General features: G+C 42.5%; 2 protein-coding genes across 2 annotated transcripts in view; one reads left to right on the top strand and one right to left on the bottom strand.

The window, feature by feature from the left end:
• Positions 1–5701: 5701 nt before the first annotated feature.
• On the bottom strand, positions 5702–8507 carry xbp1 (X-box binding protein 1). The gene is given in 6 exon segments (XM_083674241.1): positions 5702–6622; positions 6625–6799; positions 6976–7142; positions 7286–7402; positions 7532–7628; positions 8167–8507. Coding segments are annotated over 6 exon segments (1182 nt in total). The 5' UTR covers positions 8397–8507; the 3' UTR covers positions 5702–6226.
• Positions 8508–23563: 15056 nt separating this feature from the next.
• The window catches only part of znrf3 (zinc and ring finger 3), a 61989-nt gene continuing 58058 nt past the window's right edge, over positions 23564–27494 (top strand). Inside the window, exon 1 of the mRNA XM_083673388.1 lies at positions 23564–23881. Within this exon, the coding sequence (XP_083529514.1) occupies positions 23651–23881 (231 nt within the window). The 5' untranslated portion in view covers positions 23564–23650. The remainder of the gene's footprint in view (positions 23882–27494) is intronic.

The raw sequence follows: 27494 nt of genomic DNA on the forward strand, positions 1-27494 counted from the left end.
GAATTGTAGTGTTCTGGTGTATTCAGGTGGTCGACATTCTGTGTCCTTGTGCCTTTATTCACCTACCGTGTCAATAGCACAACAACCAAACCGCCTGCGGAAAATTCAATATTTGCTTTTCAATTACCGGCAGGACGACTCTATTCCTGCTTAGCTGTGAGAGTGGGCTTGACAGTGCAGGAGAAGAAGACATGTTTGTACAGCAGAGGAGAGATTACACCATTACAGGCTGCCTGCTTAATTATCAACTGAAAAGCTGTGCTAAAATACCATGTACTGTCAAATATTTAGTTTTGTTAACAAATAAATACTACTAATATAATATTTTGTTAACAAATAAATACTACTAATATTTTGGAGTGCTTTGCAGTTGCTAGAAAGTGACATGCCTCATGTGTCTGCTATTTAACAGCTTTTGAAATGAGTGCGAGTGCACTTGGAACCGTTGCACTTGGAATCAGCACCAACTTCGATGGCATGACCCCTATTGGTTTCATGGTTCGTATGATCAAGAACACAGTATGTCTCGTGTGCAGTCACAATACCTCTCCATCTAAGCCCTTTGCCCAACTGATAAAAGCTCCCATGTTTGCACACCACAGGGGCCTTTGCACAGGCACACTCTTATCAGCCCTGAAAGAGTTAAGGGCACCTTGTACTGTTCTCAAAGTCTCATACAGTATTTATCAACTGGCAACGGTTGCCCTCCCAGCCAAGTATATCTAGTCTAGTTGTGGAATTATGGTGAGAAGGATAACCTTGTTATGGCCGGGTGACAAATGTCACTCTCGCCAAGTTGAAAGTGACATGTCACTTGTGAGCCAGGCAACCTTCACCTAAAGGCTGTCTCCATTGGAGACTGAAATAGGCACGCGAAGAACACGTGCCACATTCACAACTGACGCAACTGAGGAGAACCACTGTGTTGTTTATAGGCTTTTACACTCTCATTGAATAATAATAAATGCATGGTTTTTGTCCCTATCTTAAGAAACAATTGTTCTGCGTCCACTACATCTATGGGCCTCTATCCCATCTCTGTAGCGCAAGTAAAAGTATTCCTGATAACTTGTATGTTTACATTTTGTGACCTCCTTATCATAGTTGTAGTAGCAAATCATTTGGGTTTATTGATCTCTGACTCATCTACACAGTACACACTCATTGCAAGAGTGTTTGATATTGCATCAAGTCCTTTGACATTGAGTCATACACCACTGCCACTACTCTACAGGATATGTCACATGATAGATATCTGTGGGTGGTCTTGATCAAAATCCAACACTGTCATGATAGATTAATAAGAGACAAACAAATTCAATTGATACTGTAATCTGGAAACCCCATCAGTGCGTGCGTGCCTGCCTGCCTGCCTGCCTGCCTGCCTGCCTGCCTGCCTGTGTATTATACATATGTACCTGTGTCTGTGTCTGTGAGTCTTGTGATCATCTTCACTGAGCTGACTGACTGCCTTCACTCCTACAAGCAGAGACAGGAACAGAACGGTGTTGGTGGGCCACAGGGGGGTTCTCTGTTTAAAGAAACCATGCAAAAAAAGAAAGAGTACACTGTCTGTAGCTCTGCCCCCTCTCCCCCTTCTCTGTCTGTGTTCCTAACCAAACTGTTTCTTAGCCTGGGGGAAGGGACAGAAGTATTTTCCGAGATAGAAAGAGACAGTACCTCAGAATTTGAATCCTGTTTTAGATCACTTACAGGTAACTATATACACTGCAACTTCCATTATGTTAACAAAATATATTGATATATTTTGATGTGCAGTTTAGATCCATTTGATGCCGTTCATTATGTTTGCTATGCCCCTTTTTTTTTACTTTCATGTGGGTTTCAAAGAATCTGCCAGTCGGAGCCTACTGAGTGGGAGGGTCGAGAAGGGAATGTTGTATCTTTCCAGGAGACAGGCTGCCTCTTGCAGACTTGCCACATGTACAGGAAGCGAAACCATGGTGATGCAGGAGTGTGTCATTTATGACGTGAGCCGGTAGGCTAGCGCAGCTTGTGTTTATTAACTCTTCTCACCAAGAGAAGCGAGAGGCCACTCTGACCCAATACAATAAAAGGAGCTGTAACTACTTTCTCATTCATTACACAGTGTTGTTCTATGGCATCTATCCTCGACCTGCATCACACTGGTTGCGGTGAGGGGAGAGACAGGAACTGGAACAGGAACAGGAACAGGAAGTAGCGTAATGCATCAGGTCTATCATTTGACACATGCCCCAGTAATGTAAAGAGAAGTCGCTCCACTGGTTCATTTGTCAAGTACATGCTTTCATGTCGTGTCATTTTGCTTGTGTACTCAAAATAGACAGCACCACACGTTAGGAAATGTGTGATGCTTCTTTTGAGTGGCTGTCTGGTTTAACCTTCACTAAACCACACGGAGTAAATTCATTTACCTAATCTTAATCTTTAATACCACAGGACCCGGAAATAATCTCTGTCAATTTCAGCGTTTTAATACATGCATTGCATTCAGCACTTTCTGATCATTTAGATGCATCTGTGGGCGATCGGTGAGGATATATTGGCCTGCTCTCAAAACTACAAATGTGATACATTCTGAATTGTGGTTTGTTTTTTTTCTGTACGGTTTACCTTGGTGTGTGACACTGTATAGAAACAGCTCTCAAAATTATGAGGGGCTCTTTGTTGCCAGGGGTAACTGTGGATAAAGGGCTCTTGTGCAGTGTTGTTGTTTTAGGTGAGGGGGCTAGAGAGTTAGCCACCTTGACGGAGGGGGAGCTGCGTCTGGAACATTGGATGCTCTGAGTCAATGACCCAGAGAAAAAAATAAAAGAACGCACACACACACACACACACACACTCATGCTCTGACGCAGTGGAAACAATGCAAGACTCTCCCTGGAAAACATGTTTCTGTAACGTCCTTTAGGCCTAACATTCTTGTCTTTCTTGTTAGGCCCTCTACGTCAAATAATTGTTATCTTTAACGACACTGTAGGTTTATCAATGATGACGGATGAAGGATGACACTAAGCAGTCCAACTTGTAGTTGATGTCACTTTCATGCAATTATTCTTCACAGCTATGAGGTTTTTACTTGGTAAGAGACATTTAAATTCTCAATAGTATCACTGAATTCATCACCAATGAACTTGTTCATCCTGTTACTCATATATGGGGGTTCGTAGTGTTTTGTCCTCCACAACAGCAAGGTTGGCCACAGATGTTAGCGCTAGGTGAGAGTGAGTGTGTTTTTCCACTTTGAATCATTCATAAAGTGCCCTTAACACCAGGATTACTTGTGTCCTGCCTTGCACCATTGGAAAACCAATCACCATATATAAAAAGGTCAAAGGGGGTCTGAGGTGATATTGATTCATTCCCCTTGTTGACCTCAGAGTGTGTTGTTCTGCCCTGAAGGCTCAGTAAACTTCAGAGAACCACCACGCCAGCCAATAGGAGCTTAACGTGTCACATGGTTTTTATTTCTATTTTTGTTTCTAGCTTCTAGTCACTTCTTGAATAATTCCTCTGTTTCCTGTTTGATCTGGCAGTCGGTTTCTTCCTCTTCCTACTCGCATCCTGCCCGAGTGAAACCCTGTAGCGAGAAAGGCAACCCAATTTTAAACTTCCTCTTAAAAGTTTTTTCTATGAATGCGTTCAAGGGGATCGGATCAGTGCGTTCCGTCTGTCAGTGCTGTGCTTAAATGTTTCAAAGTCACATAGCCCTGGGAAAGACTGTGAAATCGTTGCTCGGTTTTGAAGTCCATCCGAGGAACTTGAACGCTCACCGTGGAGGCGGTCATTTACCCAAGTTAGGCAGCTGTCCGTGTAGGCCTAGCTAACCTTCTAATAGCAATGCTGAGTGTGGAAACATGAGACGTACTGTAGGATTTATTCAAATCCAACTATAGGTGACGACAGTGTATCATATTATAGTATATCATATTAGCACGTTGAATATAGCTCTAATTTAAGCGTGAACTTTGACATCCAGCACTGTCTAACATCATACTGGACATCGAAAAGACCAACAACCGCCTTCTACTGTACAGTCTTCCTGACTAACCACCAAAAGTCAGGCTGATCTCTGATTCATGATTCAACCAACTTGTTGGATGCATTTTCTGTTCATGTTGAACAGAATGACAATCGAGAATCAAAAGTTTTTTTTTTTTTTGTTTCAGTTGAACAGCTGTGTTAACTGTTTTTGGCCCAGTGTTGTTCTCTGTGTTTTTTTTAGTAGGAACATTTCTGTCCACTTCTCACCACACTTTACAGAGGAAGCTCTCACAGATATGCGTCAAAGGCAGTTGTGGTTTCATACGAATCAACTGGTATTACCACAAAAGAAGAAAACAAAATAGATGCTCTGAATGAGACATAACCAAGTCATAGTTTCTTGTGAATTTCTGCCTCTAAAGTAGCCTATATGGTCCCAAGGTTTTGACTGCCTCTCCCTGACCTACACACATTCACAATATTTACCTCATTACTTCTTTGAAACCTATTGAAAGGAGACACGATTCAGTCAAGCAGCAGATAAAAGACTAATCAGGGACGCTAAAGAGTTAAGATCAATTACATCAGAAGTGTATTTGAGAAGCTGATTTAATCAGCTCATACAGTGATAGGGCCTTCATCTGCATTACTAATAGGTGGACCCAAGCTATTCATGTCCCCTGGACCTTTTGTAGAGGGGGTTGTCCCCAACAAGCTTGGAATGAATGCCCAGTGGTGAGATTAGACACCTGGGGTGTTACCCTGCACCATTCTTTCACAGACCTGGGAGAAAGAGAGACAACAATACTCAGCTGACCCATTTAAACCAAGCAAAACTTGAGTTTCTCAGGTTTGACTCCTTGGGTCCTCACTGTTACTTTAGAGATGTTATGTAACATTAGGAGAACTGATTCCCTTTTTCCAAGAAGTAAATGTGAAAGAGATGTGTGGGGGGGGGGGGTGGGGGGGTGGGGGTGAGAGAGAGAGGGAATACAAACGTATTGTTTGTGCTGCATATGACCATTTCCCACACATCTCATCTGTTTGACTTTTAACCTTTGGTTCAACCTATAGGGGCGAAGTACGGTACAACACAGTGGACCTGAGTCTGACAGACTGATCAGACGTGCAATCACCCTCCAACTACTCTGTAGCTCCTGCTATCTTATCTCCACTAGAAGAAAACACACTGGTGGCAGGTGGCAAAGTCCCATGACTGATTGGACATGTACCATGTTGCATTTATGGAGATATGGGAAATGCTCTGCTGTCTACCTCACCAGCATCAATCTGATCTGAACATGCTTGATCATATGGCCTGGTGAAAACTAGGCCTAATAATGTCCTCTTGAACAATAGGCCTACACTAAACTTGTGTAAAGTCCGCATCAGCATGATTTCTTGTTACTGCATGAAGAGGGACGTTTAATTATAATGTACACTTGACTTTGATTCTCCAGCACCCTGGAGAAGCCAGTAGGTCGGTTTAACAGTCAGTGAAATATACTCATGTTTGGCCAATTGAACAATCTAGCAACATGGAAAAGTATTATTCATGGTCAAAATCAACACACTTAAGAGATCCAAATTTGCCTTGCCTGGGTGCTTATGTTGTGTTACTGGTAGCATTTCATTCCTCCCAAACACTACTTTTCAATGAAAACATTCCCCGTCAGAACGGGAACCATGACATTCAAAACCAAAGAGACCAAGATGCAATGCAAAGTTTTTTAATGCAGTGATTTAGTTCTACAAGGAGAGCGTTTACCAAAATTATACAGGGTATAGAAAGCATTTATACATGCTGAAACGGATTACATACAGAAGACTCCGGAGCAGAATACACAAATAAATAAGATTTGTCTTTTTAAACGATCAGTCCCCATCCCCCAAGATAAACAATTTACAGAAATACTGGATTTTCACCCACATTTTTTGCCTGACTTGACAGTGAGTGAAAGATTTGAAGCAATCTTACAAACCACTAGCGATTATTAGTGATGCCAAATTATATGTCAAGAACTATATCTCCCACAAGTCAATGCAGGATCGCCCATCGTACAGACCTGCTGTAATACAGGAGATTGTGTGCTTAACTTTGGTCTAAACCCTCCTGGGAGGAGTTACTCTGGTGCTTATACATAAATATATATATAAAGCATAATGTACTGTAGTCATTTGATACTACACTAAATAGGCAGAATTGTTATAGGTCATGTATTAGTCGTATTATAGGGGCTCAGACACTGATCAGTTGGGGGAAGAGTTCGTTGGCAAACACGTCATCCCATGAGCCCTCAGAGCACAGGGGAGAGGACATGTTGCTGAAAGGGGAAGGGGACCGCTCGTATCCGGAGTCGCTGTAGCCGTCCGTCAGGTAGGCCGTCTTCTCGAGGCCGCCGAGGGCAGGGGAGGCCGCAGAGAGGAAGCTGTCAACTACCCCGTGACTTTCGGGGATGACAACTTCCTCCGGCTCGTCTTTGACACAGACGCTCTCGTCCTCGACCTCCACCTCCTCCTCGACGACGGGGAAGGCCGCCTCCTCGATCTTCACCTCTGCATCATCGCTCTCCTCGCACAGCCCGTCGCTGCACACCACCTCCACGGGCTTGGTGTAGATGTGGTCAAAGTGGATCAGTTCATTAAGGGCCTCCAGCTTAACTGGTGGGGTCCCCAGAGCTGAAGGTGGGGGGGTAGGTACTGAATCCCCCCCTCCGACCAGCAGCACCGCCGGTTCCTCGCACTCCTGCTCACCACACTTGAAGAACAGCTCTGGGTCAAGGATGTCCAAAATGCCCAACAAGAGATCAGACTGTGGAATAAAGGGAGAGGGGGGGGGGGGGGGGGTTACAATTAACACCAAAACAGGCCAGAAAACTACCTCAAGGTCAATACAGTAACCAACAAACAGGCCTTCTCACATCAACATGGCCTGCTTTGTTTACAGTAGTGACGGAACGACAAGACAAAACAGCCACCATGTCTCACCTCAGAGTCTGTAGAGTCAGGACTATCTGTATCCATTGGGAAGTCTTCAGATTTAGGAACTGCTGGGCCTGCACCTGCTGCGGAGGCACACATAGCCTGAGTGCTGCGGACTCAGAAGACCCGATCCCTAAACCTGCCTCGATCCCACTGGATTCCAATACCTGAAACTGAGGGGGAAGGAAGACAGGAGTAGGGGAGAGGGGAGAGGATTGTTAGACAATAGTCATAGGCTCTCTGACAACCAGGTGGGCTCAGCTTCATCCCTCACCCCTTCACCCTGTGCATTACTACTAAATCTTAATCCTCTTACCTTCTCTTCAGACTCGAAGGTATCCAACCCAAGCCTCTCTCTTAGTTCCTCATTCTCATCGAGAAGGCTGCACGTCTTTTCCCGTAACAGTCTGTTCTCAACATGGAGTTTCTGGTTCTGGAGAAAACAGAAACATTCACTTAATGCATGCATTTAAATAACTTGTTAGCACTTGTTAAACACCAAGTCATGAGACACACTAGGGGTGTAGGTTTTTAAAAAAAAATAATAATAATAATAATTTACCTCCAGCTCCAACTCTAGAACTTGCTGTTCCAGCTCCCCCATTTTAGCTTTTTTTCTGTCTCTGGCTGTCTGGGCGGCGACTCTGTTCTTTAATTTCCTGGAAAGAAAGGAAAACAGGAAATTTAAAAATGTATTTCACAAATCGCTGACAAAGCAGATGACAAGCTTAAGTCAGTGGTATTGCGCAATTCCCGGCCATGTTCATGCCACGCAGGCAGAACAGGATATCGAGCTCCTGCTCCAGATATGCAAAACTGGGTGGGTCTGGCTGTCAGTTACTGAAACCCGTGCGATAAGTCGGAGGTTGAAAGGGTGATTATAGGGCCTCGGCTATGATACGAATCTAGATTTCAAGATGACATATGAATGATACATGGGTTGATTGTTGTTTATTCGAAAGAGGCGACAAAACTGACAATGTTGCGCCGACGAGACATTTAAACCGACGCAACATTGTCCATTTTTGGAGCATCTGTGCTTTAGTTGGACAATCTATCGCTGTTGTTGCTCCCTCAACCCACGGTGTCACGAGATCAATATCCTTGCAACCTCTTGATTGCTAGACAATAATTAACTTACACAACAGCAACCTTACATAGATAGAACATACCAAATTGTACATTCATGTCACTAACCTGCGAAGTGCCTTTTCTTCTGGACTCAAATGTGTGAGTCGCTGTCTTTTGCGCAAGGGGGGTCCGCCTGACGAATTTGAATCTGAGTCCGACGACGCTTGATTCGGAGACGACGGCATAACAACCGAAATGGACCGGGTGTAGCCTCCCGGTGCTCCGCTGGACGGCTGTTTCCCAGATATCAAGAGGACTTTGTGGGTACCTCCCATCCCCGCTGTCACCACAACCATACTGTTTATCCTTTTGGACCTTTACAATTTAGAAATATTGGGGTATTCGTATGTTTTCAAAGAAACCTAGTGTTTCTTTGCTCGTTCTATCCCCGTCAGTTCTCAAATATTAAAATGGGTGTTCCGCTTGCAATCTATTTCTACAGTCGTGGTGAAATCTGATAGGTTCACACAGGCTATGATGCAATCAAAGTACGCTCTCTGATTGGTCACAGAGCTGATGAAATTTGCATTCATAGTTTCTCCCTCCTTGCGCACAAAATGCCCACTTGTCTCTGGTGTGGTTCCCCGTCTAGCCTACGCTGGGCACCAACAACAAACTTTTCATAAAAACCCCGAGAGAACATAGAAGACTACAGTGTTCGATAAAAACACTATTGTTTTGAAGTTAATATCAAAATAATGTTTCTGATCAACGAAGTACCTCTGTGTCCTCTTTGAAATAATAGCCTATAACGTGCTTTTTGCAACTGATTACAAATTCAGTAGGCATACTGTACATGATCACATCATAACACAAACAAGCATATGTGGTGTGACTGACCGTAATGGCCTATGAAACAGTGATTTTTTTTAATAGTTAGAACAGAAAGTCATTGCAATATCTTGCATCAGTTTGTTTTCACTCGATAGACCGACACTATAATCCACATACGTTCACTTTTCTTCCAGTGTAAAACTAAGTTAAAACTGAAATGTATATACTGAATTTATATAAATGTCCTACTACAGCCCAACAGCCCACTGATTTATCATGTTTGATGGATAGCAGAAGTAATTTATTGGCAAATTACTATTTTATTATATCGAATGGGATTCTTTGGATTTGTAAAGTCTATAGTGATTTTGATCAGTTTTCAGTGTTATTCCTTTGTGATTTTAATGTAATTTTCTTTTTTGAAAAACATTACAGGTATATTGCAACAAGGAAAATCGATTTGGGATTTTCCTGGACATTACTACATTTCTTCCTGGCACCTTTAACATCCTGATAGAGGTGTGTTTTGGAATGCTGTCAAAATTGCAAAGAAAGTGTTACGTAACCTTCCACATACTTCTCTATTGGAATTTCATCATACAAGTGAAACAAGATCTCTGTCTCTGCCCTCTCTGTCCGTGAAATCTATTTCCAGTGTGTACTGTTGACTTTCAGAATGTGTTTCTAGAATAACTGTGAAATTAAGAATTGTTGAGGCAAACCTGTTCTCTTTTTCTCTTTGGATATGTTAGACCTTTGCCTTTACCTTTGCCTTTGCCTTTGATAAGTTGCTCCGTTAGTTCTTTTACTGTTAGATGGTTTTACGTTTCATGCGATGCTGTTGACAGTTTGTTGTTGTTTTATTGATCTTACTTTGTTTGTGTTCTTAGTTTGTTATATTTTTTTCCATTTTAATTCATTATGATGAAAGTGATGAATTATTGATTGTAAAAAATCTGTTTCTCTCAATAATTCAGGATGAAAGCACCATGACAATGGTCAGGCAGCCTGAAATGCAACAAGCAAACATATTATAGAATGTATGGATATTTGTCCTGTTTCTGGTATCAGTGATCATTGGCTGTTTCAGATGAGAAAGAAGTAAATTCAGACCTTAGAATTTATATCCTATTATACAGGTGCCACAGAACTAAACCAATTAACGACCAGGCAATATCACCCTGCACTTCCTGAACGACTTCCTATATTTGTCAGCAAACATTCAAGTAATTTGCATTTGTGCTATATCTAAAGATGTTGGGTTTACAAGGTGTAGTTTTACTTGTGGGTCTGTCACCTCAGTGATAGCTGCAGGAGCCAGTTCAAACATGGGCTGTTTGCATTGTTTTTATGACCACAGAATCAACATGTGAAAAAGTGAGTGTTTATTTGGTATTTTCATGTTTCGTCATTGTGTGGGAGAAAAAAAGAGGATGAACTGAACCTACTCCCACTCATGAACAGGATCAAATCAGGTCAATGTATGTGTACTGTAGGCCTCACAGACTCAAGGTTCATGTATCTCTAATTAATTGTTGAGATCCTGTATAAGGTCGCCCACCATCATATGTTTGTCTAATCGGGTTAAAATAGGGTCTGCTATGAAATATTATACAGGACAACAGGGGCCAAGCCAAAGTACACTTGATGTTATGAATCCTTCTACCACTGCTACAGTCAGGTTATTTTTGACTTTGGGAAGTTACCGGGGATCCCCTGCTGTTGCACGCCCCAGTTAGATTTGAGTGTCACATTTGCATACTCTGAAGTAAGCATCTATATTTACAGTATACCCTAAACATATCATAATATAGGAGGGGGCTCTGAGGAGTACATAAGAGAATTTAGTACTCCGAGCCAAAATGCCCAAGGAGTCATTCTATGACAAATCAACTGACAAAGGAGAATTTCAAAACCCAGATTGTTCAGAAATGGTTTCTGTAGTTAAAAACAGATAAGTAAGTATTCCTGCGTCATTATTTTGTAGAAATATAGTTTAATCCCTGAAAAAGCTAATTGATTGTACCCTAATTGGCCATTTTCATTTTGTGGGATTCATATAATATTCAATAGTATGAAGAAACAAAAGTCCAAGCTGTAGCTTCATATTACTTGTCAGAGGTAGAGAACTGATCCTGGCCGATTTGGAGGGTTCATGGGTGACTTTTGACCTTTGTTTTGGATTCCTCATGTCCATGTCCTTAACCATTATCAGGTACTGTAGGACTTTGGTCCAAATCAAATTTGGAGTTTGAAATCTATTGAATATTATATGAATCCCACAAAATAAAATGTGGGTCCAATCAATTAGGTTATTTCTCAGGGATGAAACTAGTCACTTTGGTGGAGTTTAAACTCTTGGTCGTCACAAATATCACAGATGAGTGTAATTTGTAGTTATAGTTGAGCTGTTTGTAGTTATGATGCTTGTATATGTAACTGTTGTACTGTATGTGTGTCTATAGTTTGCTCAATGTTGTGTATGTGTATGTAAGTTGTTTTGTCTCAAATTTTGTTCGCCCTGCTGCTGTCAGACCAGTGAAAAAGAGATTTTATCTCAATGAGACAAACCTATATAAATAAGGGTAAAAACAGCAAGCCCATTGAGAGAGCAATAAAGAGAAAGACAGAGAGAGAGAGAGAGAGAGAGAGAGAGAGAGAGGGGGAGAGAGGGGGAGAGAGAAAGAGAGTATGTGTGAGAGAAATTTGGGAGTGTTGGCTGGGAAGGCTTCAGCCAGAGCAAACAGCATAGTAGTGGGTGGAGGCTGAAGAGTGTGATTAGGAGGACTAGCGTAAACAGTTGCCCATGGCCCCCCACAGCTGGGTGCTGTCCCAGGGTGTGAACCTACTCACCCTCTCCATTGTCTACCCAACACTGGGATAATGGTGATGGCTATGCCAGTACCCGCCCTGGTATACACACATGGGCGTCAGTGTTTAACAACCACAGCTCCTGCTTCCCCCATGCCTATAGTGTAGCAACCAGGCTCGTCTGGAATACAGCAATGTATGTCAACAACCTCCCCCGCGGGGCTGGAATTCATTTCAATTCAATATGGTCAATTCAGAAAGTGTACTGAGGAATCCTCATTGAAAATAAATGGCACTCTTCAAGTTTCCTGAACGGGAATTTCAGCTCATCTCCTGAATTGACTCGTTTGAAATGGAATCGATCCCAACCCTGCTCCCTAGTGTGTCCAGGGTCCACCAAGCCTCTACTGAAGCATAAATAGACACATAGACGGTGATTGTCCTCTACAGTGGCCTCCTTCATTTGTTGCTTGTGGCTGTGTCATTAGACATGCACAGGATGCAGTCTTTTCTGGAGAAAATGGGGCCATATGTTACATCATAGCTATGCCCCCATCTGGTACACATAAGGACTGGAACAATGGTATATGTTTGGGGGACTGGGTGTAAAGACTAAACTCAACAGTGGGCTCTGATCCACCCCCCTAATTATAGTATCTAACTTGGTGCTCCAGGGTGGGTCCCTCCTTAAGCACGTACGTTGTGGTTAAGCTGGGACTATCTTGTAGGGCGAGTCACAGATTTACTGTGGACACAGTTTGTACCTGTCTGTGCCTACCTCTAAAGCAGATTAACAGAGCCCTGGATCTATATAAACAATGACTGCAGTGTAAACCCACCTCTTTAGCTAAATAGTATCCCATTTAAACAAAATAATGGTGTTTGCATTCAACGTCGATACACTTGTGGGAATACAACATAATCACCATAGGACAAAACCTAACGTCTTGCAACACTTTCCAACTGATATTAGGGATAGGACTATGTGGAAATGTGAGTTGCCTCATCTCAAGTTTGGGTTTGCCCTACTGCAACTGAGAAGCAATATATGACAACAGTCTCTAACAGATTAACTGCCGTCTAGCTTCAGTTTTGCCCCACCTGGACATGCGGCTCATCTTTATTTACTTAAGAAACCGTAACAGTGCACAAAGAGGCAGTAAATACACTCTGTAGAGGGACAGAGCAGGATGTATACATACGATGGGTAAAGGCCTTGGGGTCATTCCTTTTCAAATTACCAAGCCATGACACCCACCATCTCAGATTGTTCTGAAACGGTTTCTGTCGTTAAACAAATGACAACATGAGAGGGGGCTTTGAGGAGTACACAAGAGAACTTAGTGCTCCGAGCTAAACTGCCCAAGGGGGTCATACTGTGTCAAATCAACTGACAAAAATCTCAGATTGTTCTAACATGGATTATGTATTTAGAAACAGATAAGATAAGTATTCCTGCATCTTTATTTTGTAGAAATTTAGATCCTCAAGTTTTAAACTGTTCTGTAGAGAATTCCAGGACCACAGAGCTGAGTAGCTAAAACTATTTCTGACATGACGTATTCTTATTTTTGGCTGTGATATATAGTATACCAATGTTTGAGCCTCTACAGAGTCAATGCAGACCAGCCAACAGCACTGTAGAGATCACAATGATGTGTCAGACATTTGTGGCTGGTAATCAATCAATCAATCAATCAATCAAGTTTATTTGTATAGTGCTTTTTACATAGACAAATGTCACAAAGTGCTTCAGAGCGAAATAACACTAAACAATAGAAACAATAAATGGTAATAAAAAGAAAGAGAAAAAAAGAAAAAGAAAAAAAACAATAAAAAGGGAATGAACCTGAGGGTTGGGGTTAGGGTTAGGGTAAGTGCTCTCAGGGTAATGGTTGAGGCCTGTATATATACAACATCACTAAAATCCAAGACCAACAGGAATGTACACCGTACCAGCTCCTTTCTGGCCTCTAACCTGTCCTGAGCTTGAGCTTCCTTATCAAGTTCTCAACATGAACAGTGGAGCTCAGCTTCTTATCCACCCAAACTCCCAGATATTTATACACTTTGACTTGCTCTGTTGTGTGTCTTTTTAGCGTGTGCTCCAGACCAGTGTTGTAACGCTGTGAGTGGATGGATATATGCCTTATAGGCACCAGGTAAAATGCCTATAATTCGTAGTTTAACCATGACTGCAATCATCGGTGCGAAAACGCTACGACATTGTCACCCACACAGCTTGATATAGTTTTACAATAGAAGAGGTCTAGAGGGTCCATGTGAAAAGATCAGTTGGGCCTTTATGTCTGTGCTATTCTTTACCCCTGATAAGAAACCCCCACGTTTTGCATGTGTCTACCCTGTGGATAGAAGTGGGAGGAACAAGAGAGTCTCAGTTGCAGCTGAACTGTATGCTGCAGTGCCACAGTATAAAGTCAGAAATTAAATAGCTCTGATCAAAATGACACCTTTGTAGCTAATTGAATGCTATTGCTTGGGAAAAAGTCACGTTTGAGCCAAAACAATTTGCTGTGTAAATTGACCTAAATCCACGGGTGTAATGGTGCTCATTGTCAATCCCCCATAATTGTCTTAGGGTCTCTGCCAACACTTTGTTTGGCCGGATAAGCTACGCTTTGTTTGCCAGAGAGCTGACGTAGCGCTCTTTTTGTTAGGCGGGCCATCACATTTTACCCTGCTCTCACTGTACTGTCTGCTGCCTCAAAAACAAAAAACAACAACAACAACATTGCTGGCAACAACACTATATGTTCATATGCAGGATAACAAGACCCTGGATGCATCCCATAATATCCTGTTGACGTTGTTACGTCAAGGTGGAGGGGGTCACTGCACAATATCTTTTAGGAGGTTTATACAGGGGTGTTGAAGATCTACTGTAGCTCTGGAAACCTAAGGCTCAATCCTCTGTGAGAGTGTTTTCCCATACAGTACAGGTATACAGGTGTACATACAGTACAGGTATATGCAAATTTGTAATCTATCTGACCATAGAGTATATAACTCAACCCATGTCTTATGGTCTTATTAACGTATAGAATTATATGCACTTTTCAAATGTATTTTAAAATAGCATATACAATCATGGTAACAATTAAGTACAATTATGTATGTATGTATGTATGTATGTATATATGTATGTATGTATGTATGTATGTATGTATGTATATATATATATATATTCAGTGTGGCACAATACTCCAATGCATTTTGATAGAGACAACCCAGAGCATGAAAATAACAGTATATTTTAGAACAAAAACTTTGAAATCAATGATTCAGACAGTTCCCCTTTCAAGCATTCATTTGATCTATTCATGAGATGCTGTTCTGATGCAACATCTGATGTAACACTGGGGCAAGAAGGGAGAAGTCCAGCTCTGAAATTCAGATACTTTTCTTTAACTAACCATAATCATAACCAGTATCTTGTCTTGTCATAACTGTCGTAATACGCTCCCTCATATTACTACTGAACACAAGACACCAAGATTTGTTGTGAGAAGCTGTCATTAAAGCTGACAGTGTTGCATAATTGAGCTACTGTTGTTTACCCCTCTCGCGCCCCCTCTAGTGTCCCATCGTCATAGAGGTTGTTGTGTGCACCTCTCAATACCGAAAGCCTAGCCTGCCCCCTGGTGGTACATACAGCAAAATGCATTTTACTCTTGGGTGAATCTCAAATGTCTTTCTTCGATTCCTCACATTCTCTCTCTTCACCTCCTTGATCTTCTCCTCCGATGGTATTTCAGAAGGAGGCGAGAAGAGATGGCGCAAGGAATCTAGGAAACAGTTTTGAGATTCACCCTCTGGTTTTGATATTGATCTCGTTGACTTGTTGTTTCCCACCCAGCTGAATAGAGTCAGATCAGAGGCAATGTTTTGCTGACACTGTCAAAGTCATCCAACATCCACACACATAAGTAATATCCTGTCTCTCTTGGTTAACATGATGCCAGTCAAAGAGTATGATTAAGAGGCCCTCTGTTGTCAAATCTTGAAGGAGGAAAGAAACAGAGGCACTTAATACCAGTAATTTAGAACAAATCAAGGGCTACAGAGACCCTGGGAAGCCTCACAAAAGATGGATTGTTTTATGGATTCTGTAATTTTCTTTTTCTTTTCTTTTTCCCTAAGAGGCACAGAAAGCACAACTCCTGGCTCGCCGTCACAGTAATTTGAGGACAGTCTCATATTGTTGTGTGTGCAAACTCTCAGGAGATTTCAGTCAGAGTGGTTGAAATTATGAGGTTTAATTGAAATGTGCGAAATGGACATGGCAAGCCTGCCAAGATGTGACATAACAAGAAGATTAACTACCCTCCGGTCCCCTTTTAGAGTGGAACTATGTTCTATATCAAGAGAAAAATTAAAACAGAAATGTACAAGCTGTTTTAGAAAAGCACAGATAAACACACAAGGGAACATCAACATGAAAGTCAATATTGTCTTAAATCTTTTATTTGTGTTTTTTTTTTTTTTTTTGGGGGGGGGGGGGGGTTCTACATCTCTGTTAAACGTAAAAATGGGAACTGTTTGACTCTCTTACGAATACTAAGTTATTCCATGAGAACGTACTACTGCTAGGTGTCATATTTAGCTGTGCTGTAGATATGTACTGTACAGTATAGGCTTTGTAATGACAACCATAGTTGTAGGAGATCGCTAAAGTACATACATAAAAATCTGGAGCCACAGGCTGTGCCATATTAGCTGTGGTAAGATGCACATTATTCATTATAATGACTTGAAAAAATGCCTCCCCCCCCTGCCCCCATGCAAGTCCTGACAAGAATTTAGACTCCTGCCCTGGGCAGGGGTACTGTATGTCAACTAAAGTGACAAATAAATCATTTTGGATGAGCCACACTGTAAGTTATACTGTCTCAGACCTCAGGTACAGTATAAGGACCTGTTAAACTGGAGCGTTGGCTCTCTGGGAGCCCCCATCTCCCGTCCACGGCCTGTCCTGAGCCTGCGCCATTGTCCCCATCATTAGAAGCACAAACACACAGTTGGAAACACATTTAATTGAGTGTTTACTCTGGCTAGGCAGGGGAATGGGCAAGGCTTCAGGAGTCTATTGGTCTGTGTGGCTGGCTGTCCTCCCTCTCCCTCCTGGTCCTTCCCCTCTCCCTCCTGGTCCTTCCCCTCTCCCTCCTGGTCCTTCCCCTTGCCTCCACTGTCCCTCTTGGTGTGCTGTGCAATTTACGTGTCAAAACTGAGAATTTATAACTGAGTACTAATTACAAACAGGTGTGAGGAGTTCATGATGTCAGAGTAAGGATGATACTGTAGATACATTCCGACTGTATATTTTCCGACCACATTTGCAGTGCCTCACTGCTGCCCCCCTCAGGACTTCACTCATATTGACTCACTCATAGAGTCAGTACTTGTAAGACACATTACTATCTGTACTAGTAGCTCTCAAGGGGAAATTAATTTGTCTCCACAGGCTGCTATTTGCTATTTGAAAGCAAGTCCTTTCAATGCGTTTTATTATAGGATCCAACGGTGACATCACCAGACATTTCCCACTGACTTTGTCTTGAGATTTGGTGTTTTGTGTGAACAAAATGTTGCGACATCGTCAGCAAAAATAGGCCCATATAACAAAGCAGAACGCCTCAGAGGTGTATGGGAATCTCTGTTCCCACTCAGTCAGTGTAGCCTGTTTCTGTGCCAGCTTCAAGTCATCCATCTTAACTTCTGCTTTTTAACTTCCGTCTCGTCAACCACAGGGTGGCACTGAATAACATCTAACGCAGCTTCCCTTCTTCTCACGCAGGCCAACCTTTCTCCCTTGTGACCAGTTAGATCCCCCCTTTGATTTGTGGACCAGTCCTTTGTGATTTGTGAGCTCTGAGACTTTCTGACAGATAGTTTTCCCTCTTATGATTGGTGGTCTTTCCCTGCGGCCAAACACTGAGTGAAGTGAGGCGCTACAATATGGGAGGCCTGCTGGGAACATGGTGGGGTTTTCTCACAGAGGAGGAGAGAGTGAGAGAGACGGGGGGGGGGGGAGAAAGAGGGAGAGAGAGGGAGAAAGAGGGAGAGAGAGAGAGAGACGGGGGGGGGGGGGAACGGGGGAGAGAGAGGGAGAGAGAGAGAGAGGAAGCAAGAGACAGAGAGAGAGAGAGAGAGAGAGAGAAAGAGAGAGAAGGAGGGGGAGAGAGAAAGACGGATGGAGGAAAGGAGAGGATGACAAAGAGGGATAGGGGCATGCTTTCTCATGCTCAGTACTCCTGGGGGATCTTCACCTTTCCCCCTTGTTCTCAGGCTTATTTCCTCATCCACTTTCCCTACGTGTCACTACCTGTCATAAATATCCACACCTAGTCTCTTTGAACTTTGAAAAGAACCGAAGTGGTGGTCAGGAATTGGTTTGCTACCTCAATTGATCCAATCTGACCTAAATATCCCACCCCAGCACGTTACTCACGGCCCGATTGGTCGCAAATATGTCGGCCTGTTGTTGGACGAAGTGTTCTATTTTAACTGGAAGCACTGGCACCAATCTAGGATGCCTCATTTGGTAGAACAACACTGTTGTATTTTCTTAGTTGTTTGTTTGTTTGTTGTGTTGTGTTGTGTTGTGTGTGTGTGTGTGTGTGTGTGTGTGTGTGTGTGTGTGTGTGTGTGAGTGCACGTGCACGTGCACGTGCACACATGTAAGTGTGTGATTGTGATTGTCTGTGTATATATAATCAACATATTTAATCTCATCTCATACTTGAGTATGAGTTCACAGTTCTTGTTGATTGAAATTGCTTATTTTACTCCTTTCCGCCTCTGAGAACATACCTGTCCTTGCAAGCCTCAAACGTGCAGGTGCCCTGCCTCAGTGCAACAGGGCCTCTCTCTCTGAAGACTTCCCTCCCCCCAGACGGCTGCAACTTTACTCCCAGAGTGAATTAGGGCCTATTGAAATAACTCCCCCTAATCTGCACTTCAAAGTAAACTTTCGCCCCCGGGGTAGATCCGTGGGGCGGTCCGACTTAGTGTAGGGCGGTCTCCAAATGCTTGATACTTCAAAACCTCAAATGCTCAGTTATGAGTGGTTTGAAAAAGATAATACTTAAAAACAGTATTAAGATGAGGGTAATTATTATGAACAGTGAATATGAAGATTAGATTCTTATTTGGAGTTGGTCCCAAAATATTCCTGAAAAAACTAAGAAGGGGATCTGAAATGTGTTAGTATCTTTCCACCTCCTTCTTCCACTCTCTTTCTCACTCTTTCTCTCTCTCTCTCTCTCTCTCTCTCTCTCTCTCTCTCTCTCTCTCTCTCTCTCGCTCCCTCTCCCTCTCCTGACTCCTGAGAAAATGGCCACACTGCTGCAGGTTGGGTTACTATTAATACCAAAAGGAGCCATTCGGATGTGTGTGATACGCACATCATTGCGCACTGTGCGCATAAATTAGAGCTCTCCTCTCTGAATTGTCCCTTTGTTGCCATCGTGCTGACGTTATGTTTTAATGAAGAAAGGAGATGATGAGGAAGGCAGTGTTTGCATTCATGGCTCCCAAAAGAGTGCAACACTGCAGTGTATTATTACATAAAGCAATTAAGGGGCCCTCATACCCCCAATTGGAGATGCTTTCCCCATGACAGAGTGTGCTGACTATTGACTCCTACAGGCCAGAGGGAACCCAGAGCATGTTGCATGTTAGAGATGATGTCATCATAGATCCTCTGAGGATTCACTGGCAAAGATCCTCTAATGGTGGACGCGTTCAGCTGAAATGGAGAGAGTTTAAGTGACATTTAAGGAAGGAAGATCAGAGGGCAGTTTAATTGTAAAACAAGCAGTGTGTGTGTTTGTGTGTGTGTGTGTGTGTGTGTGTGTGTGTGTGTGTGTGTGTGTGTGTGTGTGTGGTTATGGGGGGGGGGGGGGGCTGTATTTTAGTGTGATACTACCTATTTGTACTGGTAAGACATACATGCTCAAGAAAGCTACTCAACAGGGGGCCACTTCTATAGAATATGCTTAGCTGAAGTTCAGCTTACACTTATGACTTAAAATGTGAAGACAGAAAACACAATGTTCATAATGCCTGTACACATGAATAACATTGTGTGATTCACATTAACATTTCATGCAAAATAAAAGTAAATTGTACATTTTCACATCAAGTTCAACATTTATAAATCAGAACTTTGGCGCGGATTTGAGGTGTGGACATGTACAATTTATGGTCACATCTGTGAATAGTAGTTTTTTTTAGTTTTTTTTTTACAAATGAGACCCCAGTTCTTCATGCATTTAACTACTATGCATTCCTCAGAGTAATTCTTGCAGTAAACACATTCTTAAAAGAATAGCCAGCTGATTCCTCTCATGGTAGATGAGTTTATGTCCTTGCCTGGACTCTGAGAGAGGACAGGGTGTTTGAGAAATCCCACAGCTGTGGGGGGTGAAGGAGAGAGGAAGGGAAGGGGTCCATTGCTCATTGTGCACATGTCTTAAATGTACCAGCAGAGGGCAGACTTGATATAAAATAAAATGCATTGGCTCACAAACAATTCACCCCTATGAGTAATGTGAACATTGTGCATAATAACCTTGTTGACTAAATATATTCCCCCATCTATCAGTTCATTGATAATGCTGTGTTCTGATGATATTGTACCTGGTTGGATATGATCATGTTACAAAGTAGCTTTGTGTGATTTCAACACCTACGTGTTACATTACATGGCAAAAACCTGTCCACTCATAAGACATATCTACGATGTGACATGAGTTCTGGTACCCGATATCAACTGATTGATGACTGTTGATTAGGAATGTATTGATCATTCTATTGATCTACTATAGTGTTTAGCTGCAGTGGCTCCTTGCCATCTATCTAGCCATCTGAATTAGCATTTAATCGGCCAGTAACGCATAACACACTATCACTAAGAGACGGTTTGTAGGCAATGACACAGTACTGTAGCCTTCTCCTTCTCCTTCTCCTTCTCCTTCGCCTTCTCCTTCTCCTTCTCCTCCTCCTCCTCCTCCGCCTTCTCCTTCTCCTCCTCCTCCTCCTCCTCCTCCTCCTCCTCCTCCTTCTCCTTCTCCTTCTCCTCCTCTCCTCTTGTTTTTAAAAGTGATGTGAGGAAACTCAACCAGTCACCATTCTTATGTAAGTGCACAGTAGGTCTGCAAAAGTAGCTCTGCAAGACCTGTTGGAAGCAGACATGAATTAATGTATGTTTGAATGTCTTGAATAATTGAGTGATTTTGACCAATAGCACTTTAACCGTACGTGTGTGTGTGTGTGTGTGTGTGTTGTATGTGTGTGTCTGTCTGTATGTGTGTGTGTGTGTGTCTGTGTGTGTGTGTGTGTGTGTTGTATGTGTGTGTCTGTCTGTATGTGTGTGTGTGTGTCTGTGTGCGTGTGTGTGTGTGTGTGTGTGTGTGTGTGTGTGTGTGTGTGTGTGTGTGTGCGTGCATGCGTGTCTGCGTTTGTGCAGTCGTGTGTGCACTGTATGTGTGTGTACATGTATGCGTGTGTGTCTCCGCATGTGTGCATGAGCACATGTGTGTTGCCTGACAAACAGCACATGTGGAGCTGATCAGGGGATCCTAAAATGGAGTGACGTCACCCAATGAAATTAAATCTGTAAATGATTGTCATGCTTAAGGCACACACAAAACTTCTTAAAATTCAGCTAACTCCTTGTTTTGCCTGCTTTTGAAACAGAACATATGTCGACCATCAAGCTTTTTCCTAAGCCTGCTGCATTCTTGAACTAAAAAGGCCTAACAGTTGGTTTTCATAATCACCCTGCCACACAGCTGACAGCAAGATGAGACTTTGCTCCTGGGGGGCTTCACATTTATCTTTAACTCATTATCTTTAACTCATTATCCCTCATTCCTTATATTTGACTCATACACATTCATGTCCTCACTTTACCTGATTAAGGTGGCAATTTTAAATTTGCTCCAGTGGTAACTCGCACAGGAACCCCATAATGTGCATGAATGATACAAAAAAATAGGATGTTTAGGAGTTGGTACTCGAAATAGGAAATTACTGAAAACCTTACGATCAAATCTAATTGAAAATATATAGGAGTTCTGATATTAAGTCATGTTTTTACATACAGTATGTGTCCTCTTAGCCTACATGGTGGTAACTGTAGTTTTTATTGTAAGCCCTCATTAAACATGTCCTCCTCTGCTTAGTCCTGTATGTACATTTGTAAACAGCATTGAACACTCGCTGCTGGAATGGTACTGCGCATGAAATAATGTCTGTTTGTCTTCTATAAACAAGCATGCTCCTTCAAGACAAGAGGCATTGTGACGAACCAGTGTCTCCTAGGTCCAGGCACTGCTGCAGCGTCCCAGCAAACAAACGACTCTCATACAGTGAAGATAAAGGACTCAAGAGAAGAGTAGACATTGGTCCTGCAATAGCCATTATATTCTTCACATAAATATCATGTCCTCTGACAAAAACTGCATTTAACAAAACCTTCTAATTAAATGTGTACAGTGTGTACAACCTCCACATTGATTATCGACTACGGCACTGTATACGTCTTTGTACTATACAGTTGCAAGTTAGATGCATTTGTTTCTTGCGATTTTCATGTTTGTCTCACACATCCATTGTTCAACTTGGGTGACACTTTCAAGACAACTTACATCTTATACTCCCCTGCACAATGCCTACACTTTCAATTCATTTCATGTTACTTTTCTGTCTATTTGTGTGTGAGTGAAAAAAACGTTTAACTTTACTGATAGGAAAAAATGCAACGTTTTCAACCAAACCTCCTGATGGCACTTTTTGTTGCAGATTATGTTGCACCAAGGGACAGCTGTTCTTCAGAATTACTGAAACTACTTATGTATAATTAACTTGTCAGGTCTGTCTAAAAAATGAGGTTAAACGCCTGTAGAGATCAGAAAAACTATATTTGACTTGTTGCTTGTAATGCACTTCATGTTAATCATTCAATAATTACTGAGGTATATTTGCATGATCAAGATTAGTTGATTAATTGTTGGTTAAATTAGATGTTCCTGAAAAATGAGATAGGCTACAATAATATTTTAAACGCGATGTGTCAAAAGAAATGATCATTTATACTCCATTGATATATGCCCTGACAAAAACGGCCTTAATCTATAATGTAACTTTTTAATCCCTCAATTTGAGTGGAAGTTACAAGTTAACATTGATGGTTCATGACAGCTTGATACAATTGTAATCGAGAGGTAAACATATCTGAAAAGAGATTGAAAATTAGCCCAGTTAAATAATGAAGTGTTTTGAAGAGGGTAATGTTTATTTTAAGGTAGTTCCTAACTCCAAGGCTACGCTATAGGCACAATCAAACACATGTTTCATACTACTCTAACCTTAATTGTCTCTTCCGCAGCTCGAACAAACTGTATTAGAATATACTAGCTCAAACCATGTATCACGTTAGAGATAATTATAGGATTTAGTTTTAGCGTATATTTATTGTCCTAATCCTAAACCTCAAGTTTTAACGGTGAACGCGCCGCGCCTCCTTAACTGAGTGCTGGCACTCCAGAGTGGGGAGTGGAAAGTAAAGGGTCAGAAAGATTGGTGGGTGGGGATAACCCTTTTGGGAGGAAAAAAAACTAAAGAAATCACGTGTTTGGAGATCAAAGGAGATCCGCTTTGTAGAGCTGGAGAGGGGGAGAGAGAGGGGGGGAGAGAGGGGGAGTGAGAAAGAGAGAGAGGGAGGGAGAAAGAGAGGGAGCGTTAGCAAGCAAGCAATGTAATTGACAAGGCTGCAATGGTGAAATAAACACGCTTCGGCCAAAGGCACAGCTTTCGTTGCACAATTCCGAAAACACGGCGCTCTTTTGACGCTCTCGCTCTAGCTCAGATTCGATTTCAGCACCATCACCTAATAACCCTTGGAAATTATGGTCCGATCGGCGCAGATCCAACCGGCAAGATGATGATTTTACCAAGGAGAGGGTCAGATTGTGTAGCCGATTCGGTGGTCTTGGTGATCTTCGTAGTCACCACTTCTCTGGGAACCGTTTTTGCCAAGGATACTGCCTTTGTGGAAGTAGTGCTATTTGAGTCAAGTCCAAATGGAGATTATACTACATACACGACAGGCTTGCAAGGACGATTCTCTAAAGCAGGAGCCACGATCAGTGCGGAGGGGGAGATCGTTCAAGTATGTAAAAGTACATTTATTGGAATGACAAGTCTAATGTGTTCCATAGCGGTGATTGCTCTCCAGTAGGGTTTGTCCCTTCAATCTACTTTATCGCTCTACACTAAAACTTTTTCGAAGGGGGTGGGTGGGGAGGTGGTGGTGGGGGGACAGAGTTGCACAGTGTGTGTGTGTGTGTGTGTGTGTGTGTGTGTGTGTGTGTGAGCGTGTGTGTGTGTGTGTGTGTGTGTGTGTGTGTGCGTGTGTGTGTGTGTGTGTGTGTGAGAGAGAGGATGGTACTAGCTTGCTAGCATATGTGGTCACAAGATGGCTTCTATCTTGTGGAACACATTCACATGCCTATTGCAGGTTATTATGTCGTTGTTAACGCTTAGATACAGTCCGACACTAACAACTTTCCCCGAGAGTAAGCCTGCATCACCCCATTAATGTGAACACGTTGTATTTAAATACAAATGGTTCAACATGTATGATCATCAGACTTCAAAATCTGTGAATTAGTTACAGCTCCATAAAAACTAGTCTTGGGTAAATCGAGATATAGTTCTATTATTTCCCCCCCCAACCTTTCACCCAGTTGATGGGAGATTGTTTGTTTTCATAATTGAGCTGTTTTTTTCTAGTGTATATTGAGTTCCATGCATTTGCATAATCTCTGCACATGTCCGCCTCGCACGTCTGTAACGTTACTCTGTATCCAACAGGCAATGCTACAATACACACTTTCTTTGAAGTTTGGTCATTGCGGATACTTGTAACAATTCCAAATGACACAACGTATCCCCGTTCTCCTGTAAGAAGTAGAGGCGATAGGCTACTACGACATGGACCAAAATTATAATATAACCGATTGTAAGTCAACTTTTCCTTTAGATATGGCGGTTTTAGTCTATAACTAGTCCGTTACAACTAACGAAGTAACGTAGATTTGTATTTCACCATGTGCGCGTAGTAATTTATCGTAAGCACCATAGGGTAAATGTACCCAAGGCTTTGCTATTCAACCCTGCAACTTACTGATGTTATCATACGGCCCTCTTCAACCGGTAGCCTCGTATAAACGGAACATTTTGTCTTTAAGTGTCGTTGCCATACTGAATCTGAGGGCAGTGCCTGGTAGAGCAACGTTTCTCTGAAGCATTGTCCTCAAGACAAAAGTTGAATTGTTTACAGGCGAACACTGCTTGAAGTCTAGAGCTCTGTACGACACAGTGGAGAATCGTGAAGGTCGGCCTGTTATCTGAGTAGCCTACCCAAAAAGCCCGCTGAAGTGTGCCCCTAGTTATGCGCGCAGCTCCTCACTGGAGGAGGTGGGGGGAGGCTAGGAATGCTGTTTTTGCAGGCTAATTGTTGTGTATAGTTCATGTTTATTGTTGAAGAAAACATAATGATTACGTTGCAAGACAGTCTTGAGTTTAGTTTCTGTGATTTTCTAAATATTTGGTGGTTGAGAGTCCAAACCTATGAGCGTTTCTTAGTCAAGGCCTAGCGGTGGATGCCTCCACACCACCATTCAGCAAGGAACTTCAAATGGATAGTAATAACCACAATTCAGTTATTTGCATTTTTCCATTTTACTTTCAAATGCATAGGCTATGATGAGAGTAGTAGACTGAATATTGTCTTACAGTGAATAAAATAGCATGGACTGTATAGAGAAATATGGTTATACTTATACAAACTAAGGAGGGCCTTGTTTAATGAAGTGCCAGTGAGTGAGTCAATTGCAAATTTGTCTTAATCTCTTATCAGGTTCTTGTGAGGATTGACACTGGAACCTATACATTCAGTGACAACTGCATTATTAATGCTTTCCAGTGAAAACTTTGAAATTACAGGAGTCATGAAAGATGATACGTTTCTTGGATATATGGCTGTAAAACCTATTTCACTGGTGTGTGCGTGTGTGCACGAGTGTCTGTGTGTGTGGGTGTGGGTGTGTGTGTGTGTGTGTGTGTGTGTGTGTGTGTGTGTGTGTGTGTGTGTGTGCGCGCGCGCGCGGGCGGGCGTATGTGTGGAAAACACTCACTGCACATAGTGTGTTTTCATCAAAAATGATAGCCATTGGTCATATTGTATGGAGAGTAGCTAGTTGCAGGGGACAGTTAGGATCAAACTAGAGGGAATATTTAGCCCTGAAATGAATCTTGTGTATATACATATAGCTCCGGCCATTTGGCTTTTCCTTGCAAACCACACTGAAATGTCGGACCTCAGCTTTACATTGAAAACCACATCTATTTAGGTTTGCTTTCTCTGCTAGCATACCAGACGTTTCTGACCACATTGAGGCAGCTCATGTTTTTTTTTGTCGCACTATAAAAAGAGGGGACGGTTTGGTAAATACAGCACCAAAGGTGTCTCATTCCTTCTTTTATTGTGCATGTTTATGAATGTTGAGAAAGAGAGATATTATGGCAATGGTTTTGTTCTTATTAAAACAAGCGTAGCAGTGTTGTTGCCAGTCTTTTTGAAGTACTATTTCATCCTAATCAGGTGCTATGGAAAGAGTAACACTTTGTTAGGATAGTCCCTAGACAGGATGCAGGGTTTATCAGAGCCCAATGTTGGAGGAGACAGGCCCCAGCTGTGCTCTTCTGTGAGCCTGGCTATACAAACCCTACAATGGCCAGTCCCGCAAGGGAACTTGAAAATTGAAATTGAAAATATTACGTTTTTAAGTTGATTTATCACAAATACCTTCGCAGTCACAATCATCAAATCAAGTATCATCAGCTCAAGTACCACTCACCGGTCCCACTATGCATTTTCCACAGCCCCCTCTTGGACCACCACAAATCTCTGCTTTTCTGTCTGGGTTTGGGCGTTATTCAGGCCCTCTGTCATTCAGTGAATGAACGAAGCTTGATTTGGCCCGTCGGTGGTTTCCAGAGGTTTTTAGGGCTGAGCAGGCCTCAGATCCTGCCGTTTGAATAGGACCCTGGGGGTTTGCTCTGCCTCATATGTACAGTAGTGGCGACCTCAGCAGGTAGGGGGTTTGGATGAACTGGGGCCTTGGCAGGGTTCCTGTGTAAAGAGGTAACCACCATCACAACCACTGCTCCCACCCCTCCACCCCAACTTCTCCCCGAAGCGATCACCCCCTCAGCTCTGCCCGAGAGTGCGAAAAAAAAGGCATGTGATGCCGGGGCCAAAAATAATAAATTAAGTCAATTTGCTACTTGCTCTGCGCAAAGGGGGGAAGTGAGATGACCTCGATCTGGCCGAGATGCCAAACCCCAGCACTCCCACGCCAGCTCTCTGATTGCCTACAATTTGACTACATAATAGAGAGGTAATCAATGTCTCTTTAAATCACCCCGTCAGGGAGTGAAACTGCGTAGGGGTTCTCCAGGCCTGCAGGTTCTCCACTGGGACTGCCTTTAGAATGCATTCAGATTGCTCAATGAAGATAGGCCTAATCATCGGCTCAACTTGGAACTACAGTGCAGTAATTTGAGGTGCTGTGAGAATGCATTATTTTGTTGGTTTTTTGGGGGGGGGGGTGTAGTAGAATGCTTTTGATATCGAGTTTGTAAGTGCCTCAAACTGACTACTTTGAGGCCACAAACTGTGGTGTTAATAATAACACCTGCTACTAGGATGATTAGCC

The sequence above is a fragment of the Argentina silus genome (genome assembly GCF_951799395.1).
Source record: "Argentina silus genome assembly, chromosome: 7".
In the NCBI taxonomy this organism is placed as follows: Eukaryota; Metazoa; Chordata; class Actinopteri; order Argentiniformes; family Argentinidae; genus Argentina; species Argentina silus.